Raw genomic sequence first — 20746 nt, forward strand, 5'->3', positions numbered from 1 at the left:
TCACCTCACCTCACTACACACAATCTGGTTAATGTTAATTCAGTCAGTGGTTTCCTTCCGAGGCCCTTGGTCTAAATGCAATTACATGACAAACAAGTTAAGCAGGGAGGCTCGGCAAAGATTCTCAGTCCTGCTCTGAAGGTCTCCCAGTACACTTATGTGAAATTATCTCTCCACTAATGGGAAAGATTTATTCCATCAATTGTATTCAGCTGGTACTGAGAGATGCTTTCTTTAATGGAGGAAAATTGAATTTCTTATTGCTGGAACTTTGTCCTTCCAGAGAATTACTAACAGATCTCATCTCCTGGTGCTGGCGACTATCCAGGCTTCTCCTGACATATATGCCTTCAGATTCTGCCTGGACAATCACCAGCCCTCTGGGGATGGTTTCCTTTTGGGGGCTGCCCTAGCTGCTGCCCCTCAGACACATGTGGGCCAGCCTCCTTCGATTTATCTCTCTCTGGGGATTTCCTGGTAATTGGGAAACAATAAATCAGCACCATTTGGCTATCATGTAGCCTGTGCTTGGGCAAGCCAGAGCAGATGTAATTTTAGCCCAGGATCCTGTAGATTGCTTGGGTTCTGGAGATTAAGTTGACTCCTTGTACCCCTGTACACCACAGAGGCCTCTTGCCAAAACCAGCATTTGGCTCAGGAATTAAGTCCTGGAGAAAAACACTTCCATCCTCCTCCCGTTAGACCATGATTTTCAGAAGACCCAGCTTAACATAAAAGCTTCTCTGGGACAAAGGAGGTGGGAGAAGTCTGCTCTGTGGAGGCCTTGGAAATGTGTCTCCTGCCATGTGTTTTTGTCCAGGGAGGTTTGAAAAGGTACGGGTTCTGGGTTTCCAAATGCTTTCCCGTTTATTTAATGGATACCACCAGAAGGGTGCTGGCAAACATTTAACAATTGGCTTTCAAAAGGAAAATAGCTTGAATTTGTAGCATTTGCCTATTTCTGTGGTGTAAATACTTCTGCTGTGACTTATTTCACGCTCTTAACGAGATTCTACTGAACCCAGAGTTGGGAAGAGATGCATGGGAGGACCTCATGTTATACAGCATTTCCACCGCAGAAACACAATAGTCCTAAGAAACTCAGGAGCAAAGGTAATAGTAAAATAATTAGCAAGTGATGAGTTTGGATTATTTGTTATCAATATAATTAATTTACTTTCAATTTCATATAATATATTAGTTTTTAATAACAGTAGTGTTCAAACACCAGCTTGCAGAATTCCTGAATGTTTTATTCTCAGCTCCTGTGAGCAGGCACAAAAGCCAGCTTCTGGGCACCACTGACCCACATGTAGGGTCAATGAGGCTAAGAAATAGCTTGTGCTCTGAGTATGAAATTCTATGTTGGAAGACCACCTTGGTGAGAAACCAGAAATGTGCGGGACAGAGCACGGTCATTCATGTGGCTCCCCAGCTGGCTCACATGACCCCCTTATGACCAGTCCTATGTCTGACATGTTTTGCTTTCCCTTGGTCACTGTCTGGGCATCGTGGAGTTGTGCAGTATTATTTTCTCCTTGTCCTCAGATTCCCATCTAAGCTGTCATTGCCTCGGCAAGGCTGTTACCAACTCTTCCTGGCACAATTAATCACCTTTCCTCTAGGCTACTCCAGATACTTCCAAGTATCTCTCTCTGGCTGTGACAGTCATAGAATTCTACCATTCACATTTACAGAGCTGAACCGACACAGTTGCACCTACGTGCGAGCCGGAGGAGGGCTGGGACCACATCTTCAGTGGCTAGGGTAAGCCTGGGATCTTGCTCCCTGAGTGTCTGTTGGGTGAAAAAATGATCAAGGACTTGAAATGCAGAGAGGAAAAAACTTGCTCAAGGTCATACAGCCAAGACTTTCACTGGCTGAACTGATGGCCAAGCTAGGGCTTCTTCCCTCCAGGTCCTTCCTGTAACCACGATGTTACATACTTGCAGTCACTAAAACTCACTTGAATGAACAACCTGAGCACCTACTTAATAAGCTAAGTGCTGGAGTGGTAAATGCATGAATTACAGTCCCCACTTGCTTGCTGGAGCTCCCCAGAGCCAATGTGAAATGCTCTAGTGTCGCTGTCTCTGACACAAGTGAGTCAACACATGGGTTTGGCATATGTCAGGCAGCTGGGGTACAAAACAAGCAATTAGGTTGAGTGAACTCTGCCAGGAAGGAGTGATCGTGCCAAGGGGGGAGGGGAGCATCACACACACTGGCATTAGTCCAATCCCACACTTGGGGCCAGACTGAGGTGCCCTTTACCGATGCCAGTGAGGAGGAAGATCTGCCTGACTGCTTCCCGAGGACAGAGACCAGGTCTGGGGTCAAGAGAGGAAACCATTGGAGAGACAAGGACACCTCGAAACAGAATCAAGCAAATAAGAAATGAACCTCAAGTGTGGGTCAGGGGGAGGTGGGGGAGGGGTGTGGTGGAAAGCATCCTGGGCAGGGAGTCAGTCCCCAGTTCTAACTCTGGTAACTGACGGTATGACTTTGGGGAGGCATCTGATCTCTCTGAACCGCCATTCTCAACTGCCCATCCAGGCTGAAATGTTCCCCATCCTGATGTCAAACAGAACCTAATGCATGTCCAAGAATGTATAATGGTTTTAATATAGTGCTACCCGGTCTAGTTCAAGGAGCCCTGTTCCACCTTGTTTCAGAATCTTCATGGCACTCTCACAATCCTTACATGTATCTCTGAGCTGTTCCCTCTCCATGGAAACCACCTATCCCCTATCCCGTTCACCTGAAAACCACCTGCTTACCTTCAGTACCCACGTGGAGCACCCACCAAGTGGTACTCCCCATCCCCTCTCCCCCCGCTCCCCTGGCCTGCCTCTGTAACACCTCAGCGGTGTCACGCCACAGGGACCATCTTCTTCCCTGACAGACTACGTGCTCCGTGAGGACAGGCGCCGCATCACCTTGGCTGAATGACGTTCATTTCTAAGGGGGCAGAAGAGCGCCTCCACCGAAACAGGTGTTTGCCCTGGAATCTGAATGCAGGGCACAGAGTAAGCTCTTGATATGTTACTTACTGGATGAATAAAGAACTGATGTCTTTAGCTGCAGGTGGGGGCGATGCCTGAGAAGTCGGAGCCACGTGACCTTGATAGGGATTCGGCCAAGGAACAGAGGGCTGGAGGGGCTGGCCCTTTGTAGCTGGTCTGGTCAGCCCACAGGGTTTCTTCCCCCGGGGGGACCTGCCCCGCCTCAGCTTGCAGCCCTATCTCTTGGCGTCTTCCTCTGCACCTTTCTTTTCTTTGAAGACTTTAAACAGTGAACGTCAGGAATTAAGTTAGATTTGCTATTTGATGCGCGTTACATGAGCGGATAAAGGAAGGTGAAGGGGGAAGAGCTGCAGCTTTAACTTTTTAGTTATTAACCGAAAACAGCTACTGAAATTGGTATTCAGGAGAATGGAATAATCACTTGGGATCCAGGTGGCAAAAAGTAACTTTCCCTTTTCTCTGGTTTAAAGTACTGCTTACTCTGTGCCCCTCTTGTTTATGCAAATCACTCCTTTGCATTGCCTCCTTTAAATAGATTTTACATGCCCGACTTACACGGATCCTTAACTGTTTTCTGCTAACTCATGCTGATTGGGGATCTTTCCAGCATCTACTAGACTTTATGCAGGGTTTTGTAAGCCCACAGCCTATTAAACCACCCCCAGCAAGCGGATTCCCATCAAAGCCTGACCCTGTTCTCCCTGAAGCCTCCATGACCTTCCTTCCAGCCTGGCCACACCAGCTGTTCCACTGTCCTCCCTTTCTGGTTCTCCACCTCCCTGAGCTGCCTCAGTTTCCCTAACCAGCTTTCCTAGTCTGACATCTTCCATCTATACACGTATTCCTGGGAACCCACTGGGTCACGCCATCATAGGAGGGACCTTCCTTTCTAAGTTTTCCTACGTCTCATTGTGGAGGTGAGAAAATAAAGTCTCAACAGGGAATGGACTTGTCCATTCTTGCAAGTCGCTGGAAAGCCAGGATTCAAATTAAGGAGCTGTCATTTATCATCCATGAGAACTCGGCAAAGTCAGCTCACCTCTCAAACTAACTTACCCTCTGACACAGATACACACCTAAGTAGTGGAGAATACCAGTTTGTTTGCGCTGCCTTAAAAATCAGTGTTCACGTCACCAGAGCAGGCTTTTAAGGGTCTTTTTGATTATACACATTTTCTGTCAACATGTCTGAGCAGGCTCCTCGGATGTATTTATATTTATTAATAACTTGTACATGTGTGCTGCCATCAATAGCTAACACAGCGAAGAATAACATGCATTTGGTGCAAGGTTTAATGGATAAAAATGCACACAGGCATACTTGGTTTTGTTGGGCTTCCCAGATAAACTGAGTGTTTACAAATTGAAGGGTTGTGGCAACCCGGTATTAAGCAGGTCTATTGGCGCCCTTTTTCCAACAGCATTTGTTTACTTCATGTCTCTGTGTCACATTTTGGTAATTCTTGTTCACATTTCAAGCGTTTTCATCATTATTATATTTGTTATGACGCTCTGTGATCAGTGAACTTTGATATTACTATTGTCATTGTTTTGGGGCACCATGAACCGTGCCCACGTAAGATGGCGAACTTAATTGGTAAATGAGTGTGTTCTGACCGCTCCAGCAGCTGTTCCCTTGTCTCTTTTTCTTTTCTTAGGCTTCCCTGTTCAATGAGACACGACAGTATTGAAATTAGGCCCATTAATAACCCCACAAGGGCTCCTAAGCATTCCAGCACTTTAAATCAAAAGCTAGAAATAATTAAACTCAGTGAGGAAGGCTTGTTGCGAAAGCTGAAGTAGGCTGGAAGCTAGGCCTCTTGCAACAGTTAGGCAAGTTAGCAAAGGAAAAATTCTTGAAGTAATCTAAAAGTGCTACTCCAGCGAACGCATGAACGGTAAGCACAGCCTAGTGCTGGTATGGAGAAAGTTTGAGTGGTCTGGATACAAGATCAAGCCAGCCACAACATTCCTTTAAGTGAAAGACTAATGCAGAGCAAGGCCCTAACTCTCTTCAATTCTATGAAGACTGAGAGAAGGTGAGGAAGCTGCAGAAGAGAAGTGTGAAGCCAGCAGAGGTTGGTTCTTGAGATTTAGGGACAGAAGCCGTCTCCATAACAGGAACTGCAAGGTGAAGCAGCAAGTGCTGACGGAGAAGCTGCAGGAAGTTATCCAGAAGATCTAGCTGAGGTAAACCATGATGGTGGCCACACCCAGCAACAGATTTTCAAAGCAGATGGAACAGCCTTCTACTGGAAGAAGATGCCGTCGAGGACTTCCATAGCTAGAGAGGAGAAGTCAGTGCCCGGCTTCAAAGCTTCAAAGGACAGAGTGAGCCTCTTGTTAGGGGCCAATGCAGCTAATGACTTGAAGTTGAAGCCAGTGCTCATTGGCTTACCATCCTGAGAATCCTAGGGCCCTTAAGCATTATGCTAAATTGACTCTGCCTGCGCTCCATGAATGGACTATCAAAGTCTGGAAGACAACATCATCTGTTTACAAGATGGTTTATTGAATATTTTAAACCCTCTATTGAGAACTACTGCTCAGAAATACAGACTCCTTTCAAAATATCACTGCTCATTGACAATGCACCTGGTTACCTGAGTGCTCTCACAGAGATGGACAAGATGAATGTTGTTTTCATGCCTGCAAATACAACATCCATCCTGCAGCCCATGGATCAAGGTGTCATTTCCACTTCCAAGTCTCATTATTTAAGAAATATGTCTCGTAAGGCTATAGCTGCCATAGATAACAATTCTTCTCACAGGTATGGAGAAAGTAAATTGAAAACGTTCTGGAAAGGATTCAGTGTTCTAGATGCCATGAAGAATATTTGTGATTTATGGGAAGAGGTCAAAATATCAACATGAACAGGAGTTAAGAAGTGGATTCCAACAACCCTCATGGGTGACTGTGAGGGGTTCAAGACCTCAGTAGAGGAAGTAACTGCAGATGTGGTAGAAACAGCACGAGAACTAGAATTTCAAGTGGAGCCTGAGGATGTGACTGAATTGCCACAATCTCATGATAAAAATTGAACGGATGAGCAGTTACTTCTCATGGATGAGCAACGGAAGTGGTTTCTTGAGAAGAATTCTACTCCTGGTGAAGATGCCATGAAGATGGTTGAAATGACACAAAGGATTTAGAATACCACATAAACCAAGTTAATAAAGCAGTGGCAAGTTAGAGAGGATTGACTCCAATTTTGAAAGAAGTTCTATTGGAGGTATAATGCTTATCAAACAGCATCACATGTTATAGAGAAATTGTTCATGAAAGTAAGAGTCAATCAGTGCAGCAAACTTCATTCTTGTCTTATTTTAACAAACTGTCACAGCTGCCCCAGCCTCCAGCAAACACCACCCCAATCAGTCAGCAGCCATCAACATCGAGGTAAGACCCTTGACCAGCAAAAAAATTATAATTCACTGAAAGCTCCAATGATGGTTAGCATTCTTTAGTGATATGGTATTTTTAAATTAAGGTATATACATTGTTTTTCAGACATAATTATATTGCATACTTAATGGTCTACGATAAAATGTAAACATAAATTTTATATGTGCTGGGAAACCCAGAAATTCACGTGACTTCCTTTAGTGTAATATTTGCTCTATTTCAGTGGTCTGGAGCCAAACCAGCAGTATCTCCGAGGTGTGCCCATATTTCAAACAGTCTTCTTGATGACGTTGAATCTTTGGATTAACTATTTTTAGGTTCTTGAATGTTCTGAATCTTGATTACCTTTTCTGTTAGACTGGATGAAAATGATCATTAATGGTTTTAACTTCATAGTGGAGTTGACGAAGACTCTGTACTAGAGGTACCAGCTCTGCCATCTTTTTGTTTGCTTGGACTCAAGGTATATTGTCTTTGATCTGTAGCTACTTTATAAGAATCTTTTGATGACACTGGACCATTTTGTACCTAAGTTTAGTTAAACTAGATGTTAACACACACACACACACACACACACACACACACACACACACACACAGTAGTCATATTGTAAGACACTAGAATTAAACCAGCAAAAAGTCCACTGTCTCTCTAAGAGCGTCTTGTTACCAACTAACATTTGGACCAAGGGAGCAAATCAATGAAAACCTAGTGTTCCACATGAGTAAAACATTCACTCGTTCTTACTTTTTAAGATCAAAAGTAAATACAGATGCTCTAATATTTTCTCCCTGTACCTCATGGACCACCCTGAGCACCCACCTTGGGACCACTACCCTGCACCAGAGTTACAATGGTGTGTGTTTGTGATTTCTTTTTATGAAATACCCTTAAATATGCTCTATATTATTATATTCAAAAGTTAACTTCTAGTTGTGCTTCATTCTTTTTAACTTATTTCAAAGCTCTTCCTGTTTTTTTTTTTTCCAATGACCTTAGGCCCAAACCAACAGAACTGGATCTAGTCACTTACTTTTAAATGTTACTGACTTACTGGAGGGCAGGGAATTGGACCAGATCTTCTCTTGAGGAAGGAGACTTCCGAATCTAAGAGCTCCCCAACTGTCCAAAGTTTATCACTGTTGTTTCACCACATCACCAGGGACTCTGTGTTATCTAAGTCATTTCTGCAGTACCCACTGTTTCCAGACAAAGTCCAAACTCTTCAGCTTGGCATAGAAGACCCTTCAGGATCTGGCCCCTGCTGGTCTCTGCAGGCTATGTCCCATTTTTCCATTCTCATGTCCTGTGTTGCTGTCATGTTAAATTACTTCTCATATCCTTGTCTTGGCATGTATTTCCACACCTCTTTGCCTTTGTCTCTGTTTGTTCACCTGCCTTGAATGTCTTTCTCATTCCTATTAACCTCTCTTTTAGGGCCTGCCTCTCAGTGAGGCTCTTCCTGATTTTCCTAGTACAAAGAAGTCACTCCCTCCTTCGGTGGACACAGAACAATACACTTATCCCACTAAAGTGTATTCCTTAGTTCAAACATCTCCTCTTCTCTTCTAGATTGTGAGTTCTTTGAGGGTAACGACCATGTTCTTTCCACCTTTGTAACTCCAATGCTCAGCACAGGACTAGATCCATAGGATGCATTCAGTAAATGTTGAGGACAGAAATCAATGAGTATCACATAAATGAGTGAAAGAAGATGATGAAAGCAAAAAAAAAAAAAAAAAAGAATGTGGCTATTTCAATTAGCCCCAAATAAAAAAATAGATATATATGGAAGAGAAACATGGACAGAGGCCTGGTAAATGAGAATAGGGTTCAGTTATTGGAAATTTAATTGAGCACCTACTGTGTACTACACACAGTGCTGGGCAGTAGGGAAGATATTTAGTCATCCATTTTCTTATTTACTTATGCTACAGGAGAGCAGTGCTGTTAGTCACTGTTTTATTTCCTACTATATGGTAAGCAGTTAAATAACTGACAATAAATGAGACACAATCCACTTGTCTGAGTTGCTGACGTTCTGGAATGAATATAATTTGATTTTTAAAAAATCCTTGTATTTAGAAGTAAAACTAGCATGGGATAAAAAGGGGAGCTGCCTACCAAGTCATGCCAGCGTGACATACAAACATTCCTACACCTACAATTGAGCTCTGGGCTCTGCCCACATACCCTGACTTTTGTTCTTCTGACTGCCATGTTGGGTTCTGACTGGAGTTGGGTTCAGTTTAGACTCTACCAGAGGCTTCCAGATCACTTGCTGGGTATACAGAATAAACATCACAGGAAAGTACTCCAGTTCATTCAGAAAAAGCTTCTTTCTCTCAGGCGATTTTGTGTATATCTGGAGAGATGGAAGGAAAAATCCAGTCTTCTTCAGAGTAATGGGAGAAGGGTCCTGGGGGTGATTGAATCCAACTCCCTCATTCCTGCGAACACACATCAAAGCTGGGGTACTGACAGGGCTGTTATGGTACCCTGACACCACCTGGGGACATCTAGTGTCAAGATGGCCCAGCAGCTACTAGTGTCCCCTGGGCCCTCAGGCTGCACCTGCTCAGAGCTTGGAAGCCACCGTTCTATGACCTCCTAGCTTCATGTGGCTGTTGAGTCCTTCAGAGACTCAGGGAACATGAACTCCCAGGCCACAGGTCAGATCACCCAAGCCTGTGGGCAACCAGACTGCTGAATGCTGATGCTTAGGGCTGAGTCATTTCCTACAGGAACCCTCTGGAATATTTTCTGTTAGCTAACAAAGGTGAACACAAGAAGGGAGCCCTTGACTATTCCTAACACTGTATGTGAGGGAAATGAATCCATTGGTTGTGGCAAAGGAGAAGCAGGACTGAGAGTGGTTGGCACGTTGAGATCATTTTGGAGGAGCAAGGGTGCTGTCTGGGATATGGCTTGGAAACACTGGGGACATGGACATGGAAGGTCCAGACAGGCTGGTCTCTGTGCTATGTAGCCAGAGGCCTGCTTCGGAGAAGAATTCTCAGGAGATGGTTTGTGCTGTTAGAAAAACTCGAGGCAGCTCTGCTAACGTGTGACTCCAGATACAGTCTCTCAGTGTACAAGTCGTTTCCGTGCGTGCCCTATCTTCCTGTCAGAGCACAGGACGGGTCCTGCTTTCACCTGGAAAAGGGAGACTTCTCTTGCTTTGCCCAGAAAGGAGAGACAAGGGTAGACCACAGTGAGACCCACTTTCTGAGTTGGGGACAATGCTGAGCAGAGATACAGAAAGTCCAGTTCATACAAGGGACAGGGCAGGAGGATCTGACAGGGGTGCAGCCATGATGAGATGGCCCCCACGGGTGTGGATGTCCCATGTGTTACCAGGTTCCTAAGCAGAGCAGGGATGGAGCTCTAGAACCAGAAGTATCAGGGGCGAGAGCTTGGCAAGAGAAGGCAAGGCTTGAGTCCTTGGCTGGCAGGGCTACCGAGTTGCTTACCTCAGGGCATAGAAAGTGTGGCTGGGAAGTGTGGTTGGGAAAAGGCAGAAACCCATCTGGCAGAGCTGGTGAGCCACTGGTCAGACAACAGAGCAGTTGTTGGACCTGAGACTGAGTGGCTAGGGCTGCTCTAAGCCTTCTCTTCAGATTGGGGTTGGTTCTAGAGGCCTGCAGGTTGGACCCACAGGGCCCTGTAGGGGTGGAAGGAGGAGACAGACATAGGAAGGCACACGGGCACAACTCTTTCTTTTACCAGAACACTGTCCAGAGGTAGCATTTCTCCACATCATAGCCTGTCTCCGCGGGGTTCACTTAGAGCCGACTCTTGACCCTGCAGGGATCAGACTGGAGGGCTGCTTAGACTCGCTGCAGACGTGTTTGGTGAGTCCTGACCCGAAGCACGTGTTAGTAATGCGATGCTTGACTTCACGCTATTTTTACTTCTTATTGCTTGAAATTTATCAGGATCAGGTAAGTCCCTGACTTACAAGCACGGGAATTACTGCTTGAGAGAGCCCTCACTCGGGACCCCAGGTTCTCCAGGATGTAGGAGAGTCCTGCTACTATTTTGCTGAGCCAAGAGCTTTCTCTGACCTCCAAGTTTCATTTTCTACCACAAAGAGCTGGTGATCTCAAGGTCCGCTCACCTCTGCCTGCCCCGGTGCTGAGGCACTGGCATCAATTCTGTAATGGCACTCACGCTTCTGGCTAAGATTCTCGTTCTTCCCCCGGTTCTGAGAGTGACACTAAAGCCTATACAAATACTAATGTCCTTGCGAATGCCGAGGCTAACTCTTGCTCTCTGTGATGGGGTTTACTAACACTTACTGAAGGCGTATTGCCCTGACACGCAAGTGTTTTACGTCTCATTTCATCCTCAGACATCCCCATGAGGTGTGGGTTAGTATCCTTGTACGGCAGGTGGTGAAAATGAGGCACAGGGGGAGACCTGTCCAAGGTCACAACAAAGGGTTACACAGCAAAGGGTGGGGCTGGGAGGCAAGCCTGGGCTACCTGCTTCTGAGGCTGTGCTCTGAAGTGCGAAGACCTAGTGCACATTCACTTTACGTCACGTTGGACAGAACTGGATAGAAAGCCGGGGCCAGCCAGGGTTGTGGAGCTGTAGCAGCATCACACTGTACCGATTTCCAGACTGAAGATGCGGGGAGGTGGGACTATGAACGACCAAGCAGAGAACAGAGCTCGGCACACGGGCTCCAGGGGCAATTGGTTTGGCTTCAAATGCTGGCTCTGCTGCGGCACCTGGGTGCTTCTGTCAGTCTGGCTCTTGATTTCAGCTCGGGTCCTGATCTCAGAGCGGTGGGATCAAGCCCTGCCTTGGGTCTCCGTGCTCAGCGGGACGTCTGCTTCTCTCTCGCTCCCTCTCCCTCTGCCCCTCCCCCCCGATTGTGCTTGTTTAATCTAAAAAAAAAAAAAAAAAAGCTGACTCTGCGCCTTATAAGTCCTATGTCTTTGGCCAGGTTACTCAACTTCTCTGTGCTTCAGTTTCCCGTCTGTAAAAGAAGGGTGATGAAGTCCCTGTGTCATAGGGTTTGCGGGGAGACATAAAGGTGTTACTACTTAGGAAAACTACAAAGCATTTCAAACAATGCTGACGCATGGAATGTCCTCAGTAAATGGTAGGTGTTATTACTGAATGTGTGTTCTGCGCCAGCCGGCAGGCTTTCAGATATTTTATCTCATTTAATCTTCCCAACAACCTACAGGTGGGAATTGGTAGCCCCACATCACAAAGGATGACCTGGAGCCTCGGGCACCCGAGGTCATCTGCTCTCATTCGCCCCAGGACTTGAATGCAGGCTCTCTCCCAGTAAACCCCGGGACTTGAATGCAGGCTCTCTCCGGGTAAACCCCGAGTGGCTCCCGCTTCGGCACAGCGCTCTGCTGACATCTGCCGTGATGGACAGCTAGGAACCAGCTACAGCTACCGAGCAAACAGAGATCATAGTTTGGTTTTGAAATTAGTAACGGGACGATCAAGTGGCAGAGGAGGAGCTATTAGCTACTCATCAGGATGATGCGAGAAGTTGCTGCCTGCATCCTGAATTAAATTCACCTCATTGCTTTATCATCATAAACATTCATTTCAGTGTGGGGAGGGATTTTTTAAAAAACCAACATGAATAATAAATAATGGCTGACATTTTGGAGGAAGCAGGATCTTTACCTTCTTCCATCTTCCGTCAGGGTAATTTATCATTGTCTTTCTCCCTGCCCCCCTTTTCTTAAACTGATGGGGTAGCCTGTCAGTTCAGCTTGTTCTGAGACGCAGGAGTGTAATTCAATAATAAATTCACTCAGAGGCCAGCTGTCAGGAAGCTGGTGTTTATTTGAGCTCCATTAGACAGTCTCTACCACTCAGGCTCTCTGAGGGCTCTCCGAGGGCTGTCCACAGCCCAGGGCTGGGGGCTGCGGATAGGGGGGTGGCAGGCAAATGCCTTTCTGTAACTGCTCTGCCACCAGAGTGCATATGGGATCTCCCCCGACCCACACACACTTCTGTTATTTTTTTTGTCTTTGGAGCCCTTGTTTTCAAAATTCTTGGAAACTTCGTGTCTTTGTAAAGGATCTGAAGTAAATTCTGAAGACTTACATGGCATCAAGGTTATTTCATTTCTCTTAATGTCCAGTTTTAAGTCCTAGCTGAGACGACAAACTCTGGTCTGATCAGTGAACAGGCCAGGGACGGATCTTCCTCGGTTCCTGCTCCAAACCCACCTGTATGTCCACATAGTCCCCCTGTTCTTCCCTCTCCCACGGCCCCTCTGCACACCAGGATCAGGTACCCCCAGACTTCCTGAGACCATCTTGATGTCAAATGTTAGAGCATGGCTCTTGACTTTTGATTTGGAGAACAGTATCACCGTAATTATGCTTTAGCCACATTAAAATTCTTTCAAATCCCTGACTATCCTCAGTCTAGAAGGTACTTTTAAGTCTCATTCAACTGAAACCAACACTAAGCAATGCAGCTTATTCCGTGGCACGTGCGTGTGCACACGCACAAACCAACCACGTTTCATGCAGTAACTACCCTTTTCATGGAGCTGCATGGATAGCTGCCATTCCATTGTACCCCATTCCATTGAAATTCACCTCTTTTTTAAAAAAATAATTTCAACTCGCTACATGGATTCCATGACACACTAATGGGTTGTTAGGACCAGAAGTAGGATAAATAATGTTTTAATGGCCTGCCACCCTGACTGAAGTCTTTGTCTCAGGCCAAAGGCCACGCCCCACCAGAAGTCTTCATTCAGGAGCTCCCTTGTTGGGTTGCTCATTCATATTCAAAAACAAACTTATACAGTTGGCTCCTCTGGGCCAGGCCTGTGCTGGGTCCTGTAGACACAAAGAGGTGCTAGACACAGCCCCTGAGGGGTGACAGCCATGCTTTGGAACTCTTGGGACACTCTGTTTCTACCTCTCTTCAGGCACTCAGCACTGGCTGATTGGCTGACTCGCCGATTCATTGTGCTTTCTTTGTGGCTTAGTCTGTGCCAACCTCTCTGCTTGGCACTAGGGGTTCAATGACTAACAAAGGACGGGACACACGAAAAGCCCTCAAGGTAAGGGGTTATGGATGCGGATCTTCTTGAAGACCTTGCACAGAGCCGTGTGTGCCAAACACAGCTTGTGTTGTGGGGCAGCTCTGTACCCCTCGGAGCCTGGCTCTCCCGAGGCTCTGACCCTCTCCACAGCATATGATCCTCTGCCTCCTTTGGGATGAACGCTCTGGTCACCCCCCCCCCCCCGCCCTCTTTCCAAAGTCCCCTGACTCCTCAAATCTTTTCTCTTTGGGCTCAGTGTGTCCCATCAGCTGACTTTTCTTTTTTTCTTTCCTTTCCTTTTCCTTTCTCTTTCTTTCTTTCGTTTTTTTTTTTTTTAAGATTTTACTTATTTGAGAGAGAGGGTACAAACATGGTGGAGGAGCAGAGGGAGAAGCAGACTCCCAGCTGAGCAGGGAGCCCAACGCAGGGCCCAAACGCAGGACCCTGGGATCATAACCAGAGCTGAAGGCAGATGCCCAACCGACTGAGCCACCCAGGCACCCCCATCAGTGGACTTTCATAGCAATCTGTCCACACCCAACTTTCTCATTTGAGGGAGTTGATAAGCTATCAGGCTTACAGGGCCCAGAAAGACTAGACCACCTCACATTTCTCTCACCCATACCATGTCCTCAAACCTATTCTGAACTGATATTCAAATAACTCAGGGGTGGTTCTTTTGTCAGAACCTCTTTCTACCATCTGGCATTGGCGATCTATAGCTATTCGCTGAAGGGATCTGTCTGCCTGTCCTTCCCAAGAGTAGAGAAGCAACCAAAATTGTGTCATAGGGACGTAATGGCCTTGAGTGTTCTCTGAGGAAGAAATGTCTCAAGTTTCCCTCTCTTTCCCAATTGCCTGATCCCAAGTTTTATTGTCTGGGTCCTGTTATCTGTTCTCCTTTCATGGTCAGTTGGGGATCCATCTGTCACCTACAGACCCGAGTGGCCCCTTTCTTCCACTCAGTGCGTTGTATTTTCCCTGTGACTCCAGGTGAGGGACAGCATTCCACGGAGCAGAGGGGTCTGGGCCTCCAGGCTGGGAAGGAAAGACAGTAGTCAAGCCTCCTAACCTGGTGATGGTGATTTTCCTGCTTGCTCTGTCTGCTCCCACTGCAGACCTGTGTTACATCAGCAGAAGCCACTCACACCTCTGTCCCTTATGTGGACTTGAGGACAGCAGGGGCAGAATGTCAACAGAGCTACGGCACTCGTTAAACCTGTATGAAACACCTTGTCTGGGCCAGGCATTGTGCTGGGCTCTGGGGACAGAGATGAGCCAGACAGGGTCCCTGAGGGCTTCCTTACTCTGAGTCCTTTGACAGTCCTTCTGCTTTAGTTCGGAGTCAAGTTCTGTGCTTGGCTCCAAGGAGTCCAGCCAAGCTGAGAGCCTACCATGCTTGGCGGGGGCCCTCAGGTCCCAAAGTGCAGCTCCCCCTCCTTCTGGGAGGGCCAGCCCTGCTCCAGGTCCTTGGGGGCCAGCTGCGTCATTGCACAGAAGCAGAAGGAGCTCCTCAAAGAATTCCTGGTGTCATCGGTGGATCTGAGAGCCTCCCGCTTCTTCATCTCAGCCCTGGGGTCAGGCCTCTAAAGAAAAGTGTTCTGCAGACAGCCCTGGGCCCTGAAGACCTGCTTGCTGCTTCCCCCACGGAAGGGCGCTCCAGTCAGTCCACATTGTCCCGTGGTCCCAGCATGCTCACCTGTGTGCTTCCCTGAGTCAGAGACCCAGCTGGGAGCCTGCAGCATGCAGGAAGGCACCTCTGGGGCTGCCTGTCCTTGACGGGCTCAGAAATGCTGCCGCGGCTCTGGGTGACAGCCTGCATTGTGAGGCCTGTTAAACGGACTCCTGTGTGGACTCTACATGTTGTGCCAGAGCGTGTGGGGTGCAGGAGAATGTGGGGTTTTCTGTCAGGCACAGGCACCAAGTCAGGTCTGCCTGCTCATCAGAAAGCCTGCTCTCTGGAGAAGTGCCACTGGATTCCTCTCTAACGAGGACCCCAGCTGACAGCTGGCAGGCACAATGCTGCTCTTTCCTTTCCTCAAATAAGAATTCAACAGTTGAAACCTTGCTCCTTTCTCGGTGGCTGCTGGACTTCCATGGAGAACAGGTTACTACCAAGTTGCACTTCCAATTAAAAGAGTGAGAAGCTCTTTTTAACAATGTCACCATCACCATCGTCGTCATCATCTTCTTCTCCATCATCATCATCATCATCATCGAATTAGCGAGCATTTTTGGTGTGGCCAGTACTAGGTGATGACTTTATGTACTTTGTGTTTTTCTTTTAATTCTCATGGCAACTCTGCAAAGTAAACATTATTACCCCGCTCTTACAGAAGAGGAAATTCAAGCTCAGAGAGGTTAAGGACTTTTCCCAAGGTCACACAGCTAGAACGTGGATGCAAAAGACTTTAAATTTAGTTGTCTGAGATGAATAAAGAAGAGGTGGCATGCACACACACACACACACACACACACGCACACACACACACACATGAATACTACTTGACCATCAAAAAACGACATCTTGCCATTTGCAACGATGTGGATGGACTAGAGGGTATTAACGCTAAATGAAAGAAGTCAATCAGAGAAAGACAAATACCCTATGATCTTGCTCATATGTGGAATACAAGAAACAGCTTAGAGGACCATAGGGGAAGGGAGGGGAAAAATAAAACAAGATGAAATTAGAGAGGGAAACAAACCATAAGAGACTCTTAATCAAAGGAAACAAACTGAGGGTTGCTGGAGTGGCGGGGAGTGGGGGGACAGAGTAACTGGGTGATGGGCATTAAGGAGGACATGTGATGTAATGGCACTGGATGTTACACACAGCTGATGAATCACTGACCTCTACCCTTGAAACTAATAATACATTATATGTTAACTAACTGAATTTAAATAAAATAAAATAAAATAAAATAAAATAAAATAAAATAAAATAAAATAAATCCAGTCATCTGATTCCAAAGGTTGTGTTATTTTCACTAGGCCATGCCGCTGCCGTAAAAGCAACCACTTACTGACCAGTATGAAGCCCTGTGCTAGGTGCTTTATTTCAGATAACCCTTTCAATGGCATTCGTGAAATAGCATTAAAGCCCATTTGTAATCGGAGGCCCACACAAAAGTTAAATCATTTCCTCTGACGTCACACAGAGACGATGGGAGGTAAAGCCAGGATTCAGACTCTGGGCTCTTCCCATGAAGCCACATTCTGTCGTATGAGAGGAAGGAAGGCCACAACCCAAACCTGGTAAGGGGTTCCACTTTACCCCAAGGATACAAATAAGCGCTGCTCTGAGGGCCCAGATCAAGACCACAGATACCCCATAGGCGTCCAATGACAAAAGCATTCGATGCCTCATGTTTCCAGGTTTCTTGTCACTTGGGCTTTTTTTTTTTTTTTTTTTTTTTTACATAAAAATCTGTTTGGGGATACTGAGTAGTGACAGACTGCTGTTACTTCTGAATCTAGACGAGCGAGGAGCAGGGGCCTAATGGTCTGGGCACATATTAGGTGAAAGGAATTTTTACAGTAACATCTAGAAGCTTCTGTTATCTATTTATTTGGAGAGTGAATACCATATTCCAGGCCTTGCCCTAAGTGTGATAGATCTGGAGAGATGAACGGTCTCTGCTTTCAAAGCATCTGTAGTTTAACTGAGGGTGACAGGTACATAAACAATGATCTGGGAGCCGACATCTCCTGCCTCTGCTACTCATCTGTAATATGATTTTTAGCAGATGATTTAACTTCCCTGGACCCTGAATCCTCAGGATAAAATTAAGTAAAATAGATAATGTATCTATCCATCCTTCCTCCCTCCCTCTCTCTCCTTCTCCCTCCTTCCTTCCATTTCTTCATTGTTCAAGGCAACATGTACGCATATTTGTTGAGCATCTACTAAGTGCTAAAATGAGTAGGAGGCAGTGCTTTTTTTGGAGAACTCAGTTTAGAGGATTGCAGACATTTATATGTGTGTCACATTAAGCCACATTCCCAGAGCCATGTATCCGGCAGTGGCAGAGCTGGGACTGGAAACACAAGTAGGCCTGACTCTGAGGCCTCTACTCTTCCCTTCTACCAAGAGGTCCATTTCTCCTGGTACATCTTTCTCAAGCTCCCTGCAAGTCAGACCTGCTGGAGCCACAGTACTGAAAGCCTGTGTGGGTCCCCCAGGGATCTGTGGCATGTAAGCAGCAGCCTTTGGTGGGTCACCAGAAGACATGCAGGGAATGTGGTCCTCGCTGGCACTGATCAGGATGGCACAGTAAGGGCCCTCCTTAGGCAGAACCACCACCAACATCCAACCAGCCAGAACCCTGATCAGATCCCATAATGGGCCCAATAAAGAAAGGCTGAGTAAAGAATATTCCCCTTGGTGGGAATAATATGCTTATCCCTGGTTGATTAAAAGAACGTATGCCACAGGAAGGCCCACAAGCATTCAGAGAAAGTTACACAATTGAATAAAAGAGCAGGAAGCTTCCTACCCAGAGACATTTAACCTCTGAGGTTCTCAAGATTCTTGAGGCGAGTTGGAAGATGTGGACTACAATGCACTTTCATCTCTAAAAATGTTAAAGTTTGAGGGCTTTTTCTCACTCCTTTTATGCCCCTCCTGTTGGGCTTGGAGCTCTCCCCCCATTTCACTTTCTCTGTCCTGTCCCTGCTCCTTGTGGGGAGGGACTGGGGCAATGGGAGGCATGTGCTCTGGGCCCCATAGTCCTGTGGTGTGAAGCCCAGAACCCGGGCTCCAACCCGTCCCAGCAGGGAGGCCTTCCTCTTGGATTCCCAGTTACGCTCTGGTGATGACAAGCCGCCTCCGGGGCGGGCTCCTTCTGAGGGCCCCGCCCTTCTCCCTTCACACATTCTCCCAGAGTAAACTGTTGTGTGCTCCTGGTTTCCACTCCTGCTTGCTTGTTGAAGGCTCCCAAATCAACATCTCCCACCTCCATGTAAGCTCCAGAATTGCTTATGAACCACAGACTCTCCCTTCCTTGCCCTTACCATGAGGGGGGAGGTCATCCCCTTGCTCCCAACGGCACTGCTGTTCTCAGATCCTCAAGCTGGTGAAGGCAACACAGTCTCCCAAGGCATTTGAATGACAGATTCTCCTGCATTCCTCAGGCTCAAGTGATGCCTCAGCCCTGCTCATCTCCCCCTTTAAGCAGAACTTGAGAATGGACTTCACCTTTCCCAGCCCTCACCACTACCCCGTTGTCCCCGCGGCGCATGGAAGTCATGAACACAGAAGAGATGAAATCTGTGACCGCTGAACTGACTGTGCTGACTTTTAGAGAAAGTTCTGCATGTAAGAGGCAGCCCTACACGGGAAGGCATTCAAGAGGCATGATTACCCATCACTCCTGGATCCTGTGCTTGGTTAGGCGCCCCTGGTCTTTGCACAAGCTCTTCCCTCTCCTGGGAACACCCTCCCCTCCCTGGCCGAGATAACCATCTTTCATCTCTAAGACTCTATTCTTAAGTCGTGTCTTTCCCTCCCAGGAGCACCTCCTGGAGGATGGTCCCAGAGTGCCCTGAGGGCACAGTTCTGCTTGATCACCCTGGAGGTCTTTTTTGTCCCCTTAGTGGACTATTCAGCTCCGTGATTACAGCATAGCACCTGGCACAGAATGGACCTCAGTGAACAGCTGTCCAGTGGGTGACAGATACAACCAAACACTTGTGAAAGAATGCATGGGCCGACAGCCTGAGCAGGGGCAGCCACTGCACCCCACCCCCCATGCCCCACCATCTTCTGGACATCGGCTCTGAGGGTGAACAGTGTTAAAGTGTTTCCACTCGTCTGGAGACTGCAGAATCAGTAACAGCTGACTGCAAAGAGGGTATTGATCCAAGATTCCCCTTGGACCTTTGATTTCTCACTCTCTCCATCTATCACCCAGCGGGAACAACACAACTTGGCTCATTAAAATTCCAAATGCCTGGGATAGCAGTTTTCTAAGGGTGGGCACCTGAGGCTGCTTCTCTGCATCCTGTGACATTCCATCGAGAGCCTTCGATACCCACCCTCCTGGCTTCCCCCTACCCCCACCCCTACTGCCCCAAAGGTGGCCCGAGCTGATTCAGTTCTCCCGCAGAGAGCCACGGCCAGGGCCAGGGTGCAGGGGACTCACCCTCCGTCAAAGGGGTTCTCCCCAGGAATGATGTGCGTGCTGTCCCTGCCCACAAGGAACTTGATGCGGTCGTAGAAGGAGTGCAGGTTCTGCTGGGACGCCGGGGCCTGTGTCTCCTGGATGATGTCCAGTGGATCGGGGGAGCCCAGGCACAGCGGGTTCACATGGCAGAGGGGTTGGAGGCAGCAGTCAGGGTCCATGCAGTCCAGCAAGCCATCTGCAGGGGTGACAGCATTGAAGTTCAAACCACTATGGCCCACCAGCCGTGTCTGTCCACAACGCCTTCGTTCACGTCTCTATTTTCTACTCACTGAGACACTTGATTAAGGATGTGGCATGAGCCAAGGCCTTTGTGGGGAGATCCGGGGCTTCAGATCTGCTCCCAGCCCACTCGTCTAGCTGGGGAGAAGGACAAGAACTTGTACAGGGGATGGGTGTTTCTGTTTCTTTCCAAAGAGATGGAGGGCATTCTATGAGGGCCCAGGGGTGGAAGAACACACTGGATGTCCGAGCTGCTCAGCTCAGCTGAGAAGGTGAGGGACGAGCCCAAGAAAAGACTGTCGATGCTGGTGAAAGTACTTGCACAGCCGTGGGCTGCCTTCGAGAATTTGCACTGAACCCCCGGGATGGGGACGGGGACAGTGGGAGCTCCTGGAAGGTTTAAAACAGGGGTGACATGGTCTGATCTGCATCACTGAGAGAAGCTCTTCCATAACCTGGAGGGGGACATTGAAGCTGGCCCGAAGAGGAAGCTGGTGGCTCCACGGTGGCAAGGGTGTTTCTGAGGTTGCACGGGGGCACAAGAGATCAGAGCAGGAACAGAGGAAGTGGGGAGCAGTGGGTGGTGTGGAGGGATGTTTAAGGGGTAAGAGCAGTAAAAGCCGGAGACAGACTGGCTTTGGGGGTGAGGAAGGGACACTATGACCTCTAGCATCACTGCCAGCTGTCATGTAGGTCCAGGGAGACCCAGCTCTGCCTTCTGCCAGTTGCTGACCAACAAGCCCCTAGCAGGGAATCCTCTCCACCACATGGATGAATTTCTTCAGGACTGAAAATTATAGTACCACTTCCAGCTTCCCAAACGACAAAGAAAGAAATGTCATCAGACCACGGAGTTTTGG

At 47.5% G+C, this 20746-nt stretch overlaps 1 protein-coding gene across 3 annotated transcripts in view; it reads right to left on the minus strand.

Moving 5' to 3' along the window:
• Positions 1 to 20746, minus strand: part of TENM4 (teneurin transmembrane protein 4) — a gene marked incomplete at its 5' end in the record, with an annotated part of 373412 nt that overhangs the window by 69980 nt on the left and 282686 nt on the right. For all 3 annotated transcript variants that reach the window (XM_080816827.1, XM_080816826.1, XM_080816825.1), the window contains one exon: positions 19626 to 19842. In XM_080816827.1, coding sequence (XP_080672953.1) covers positions 19626 to 19842 — 217 coding nt within the window. The remainder of the gene's footprint in view (positions 1 to 19625; positions 19843 to 20746) is intronic.

The sequence above is a fragment of the Martes martes genome (genome assembly GCF_963455335.1).
Source record: "Martes martes genome assembly, chromosome: 10".
Classification (NCBI taxonomy): Eukaryota; Metazoa; Chordata; class Mammalia; order Carnivora; family Mustelidae; genus Martes; species Martes martes.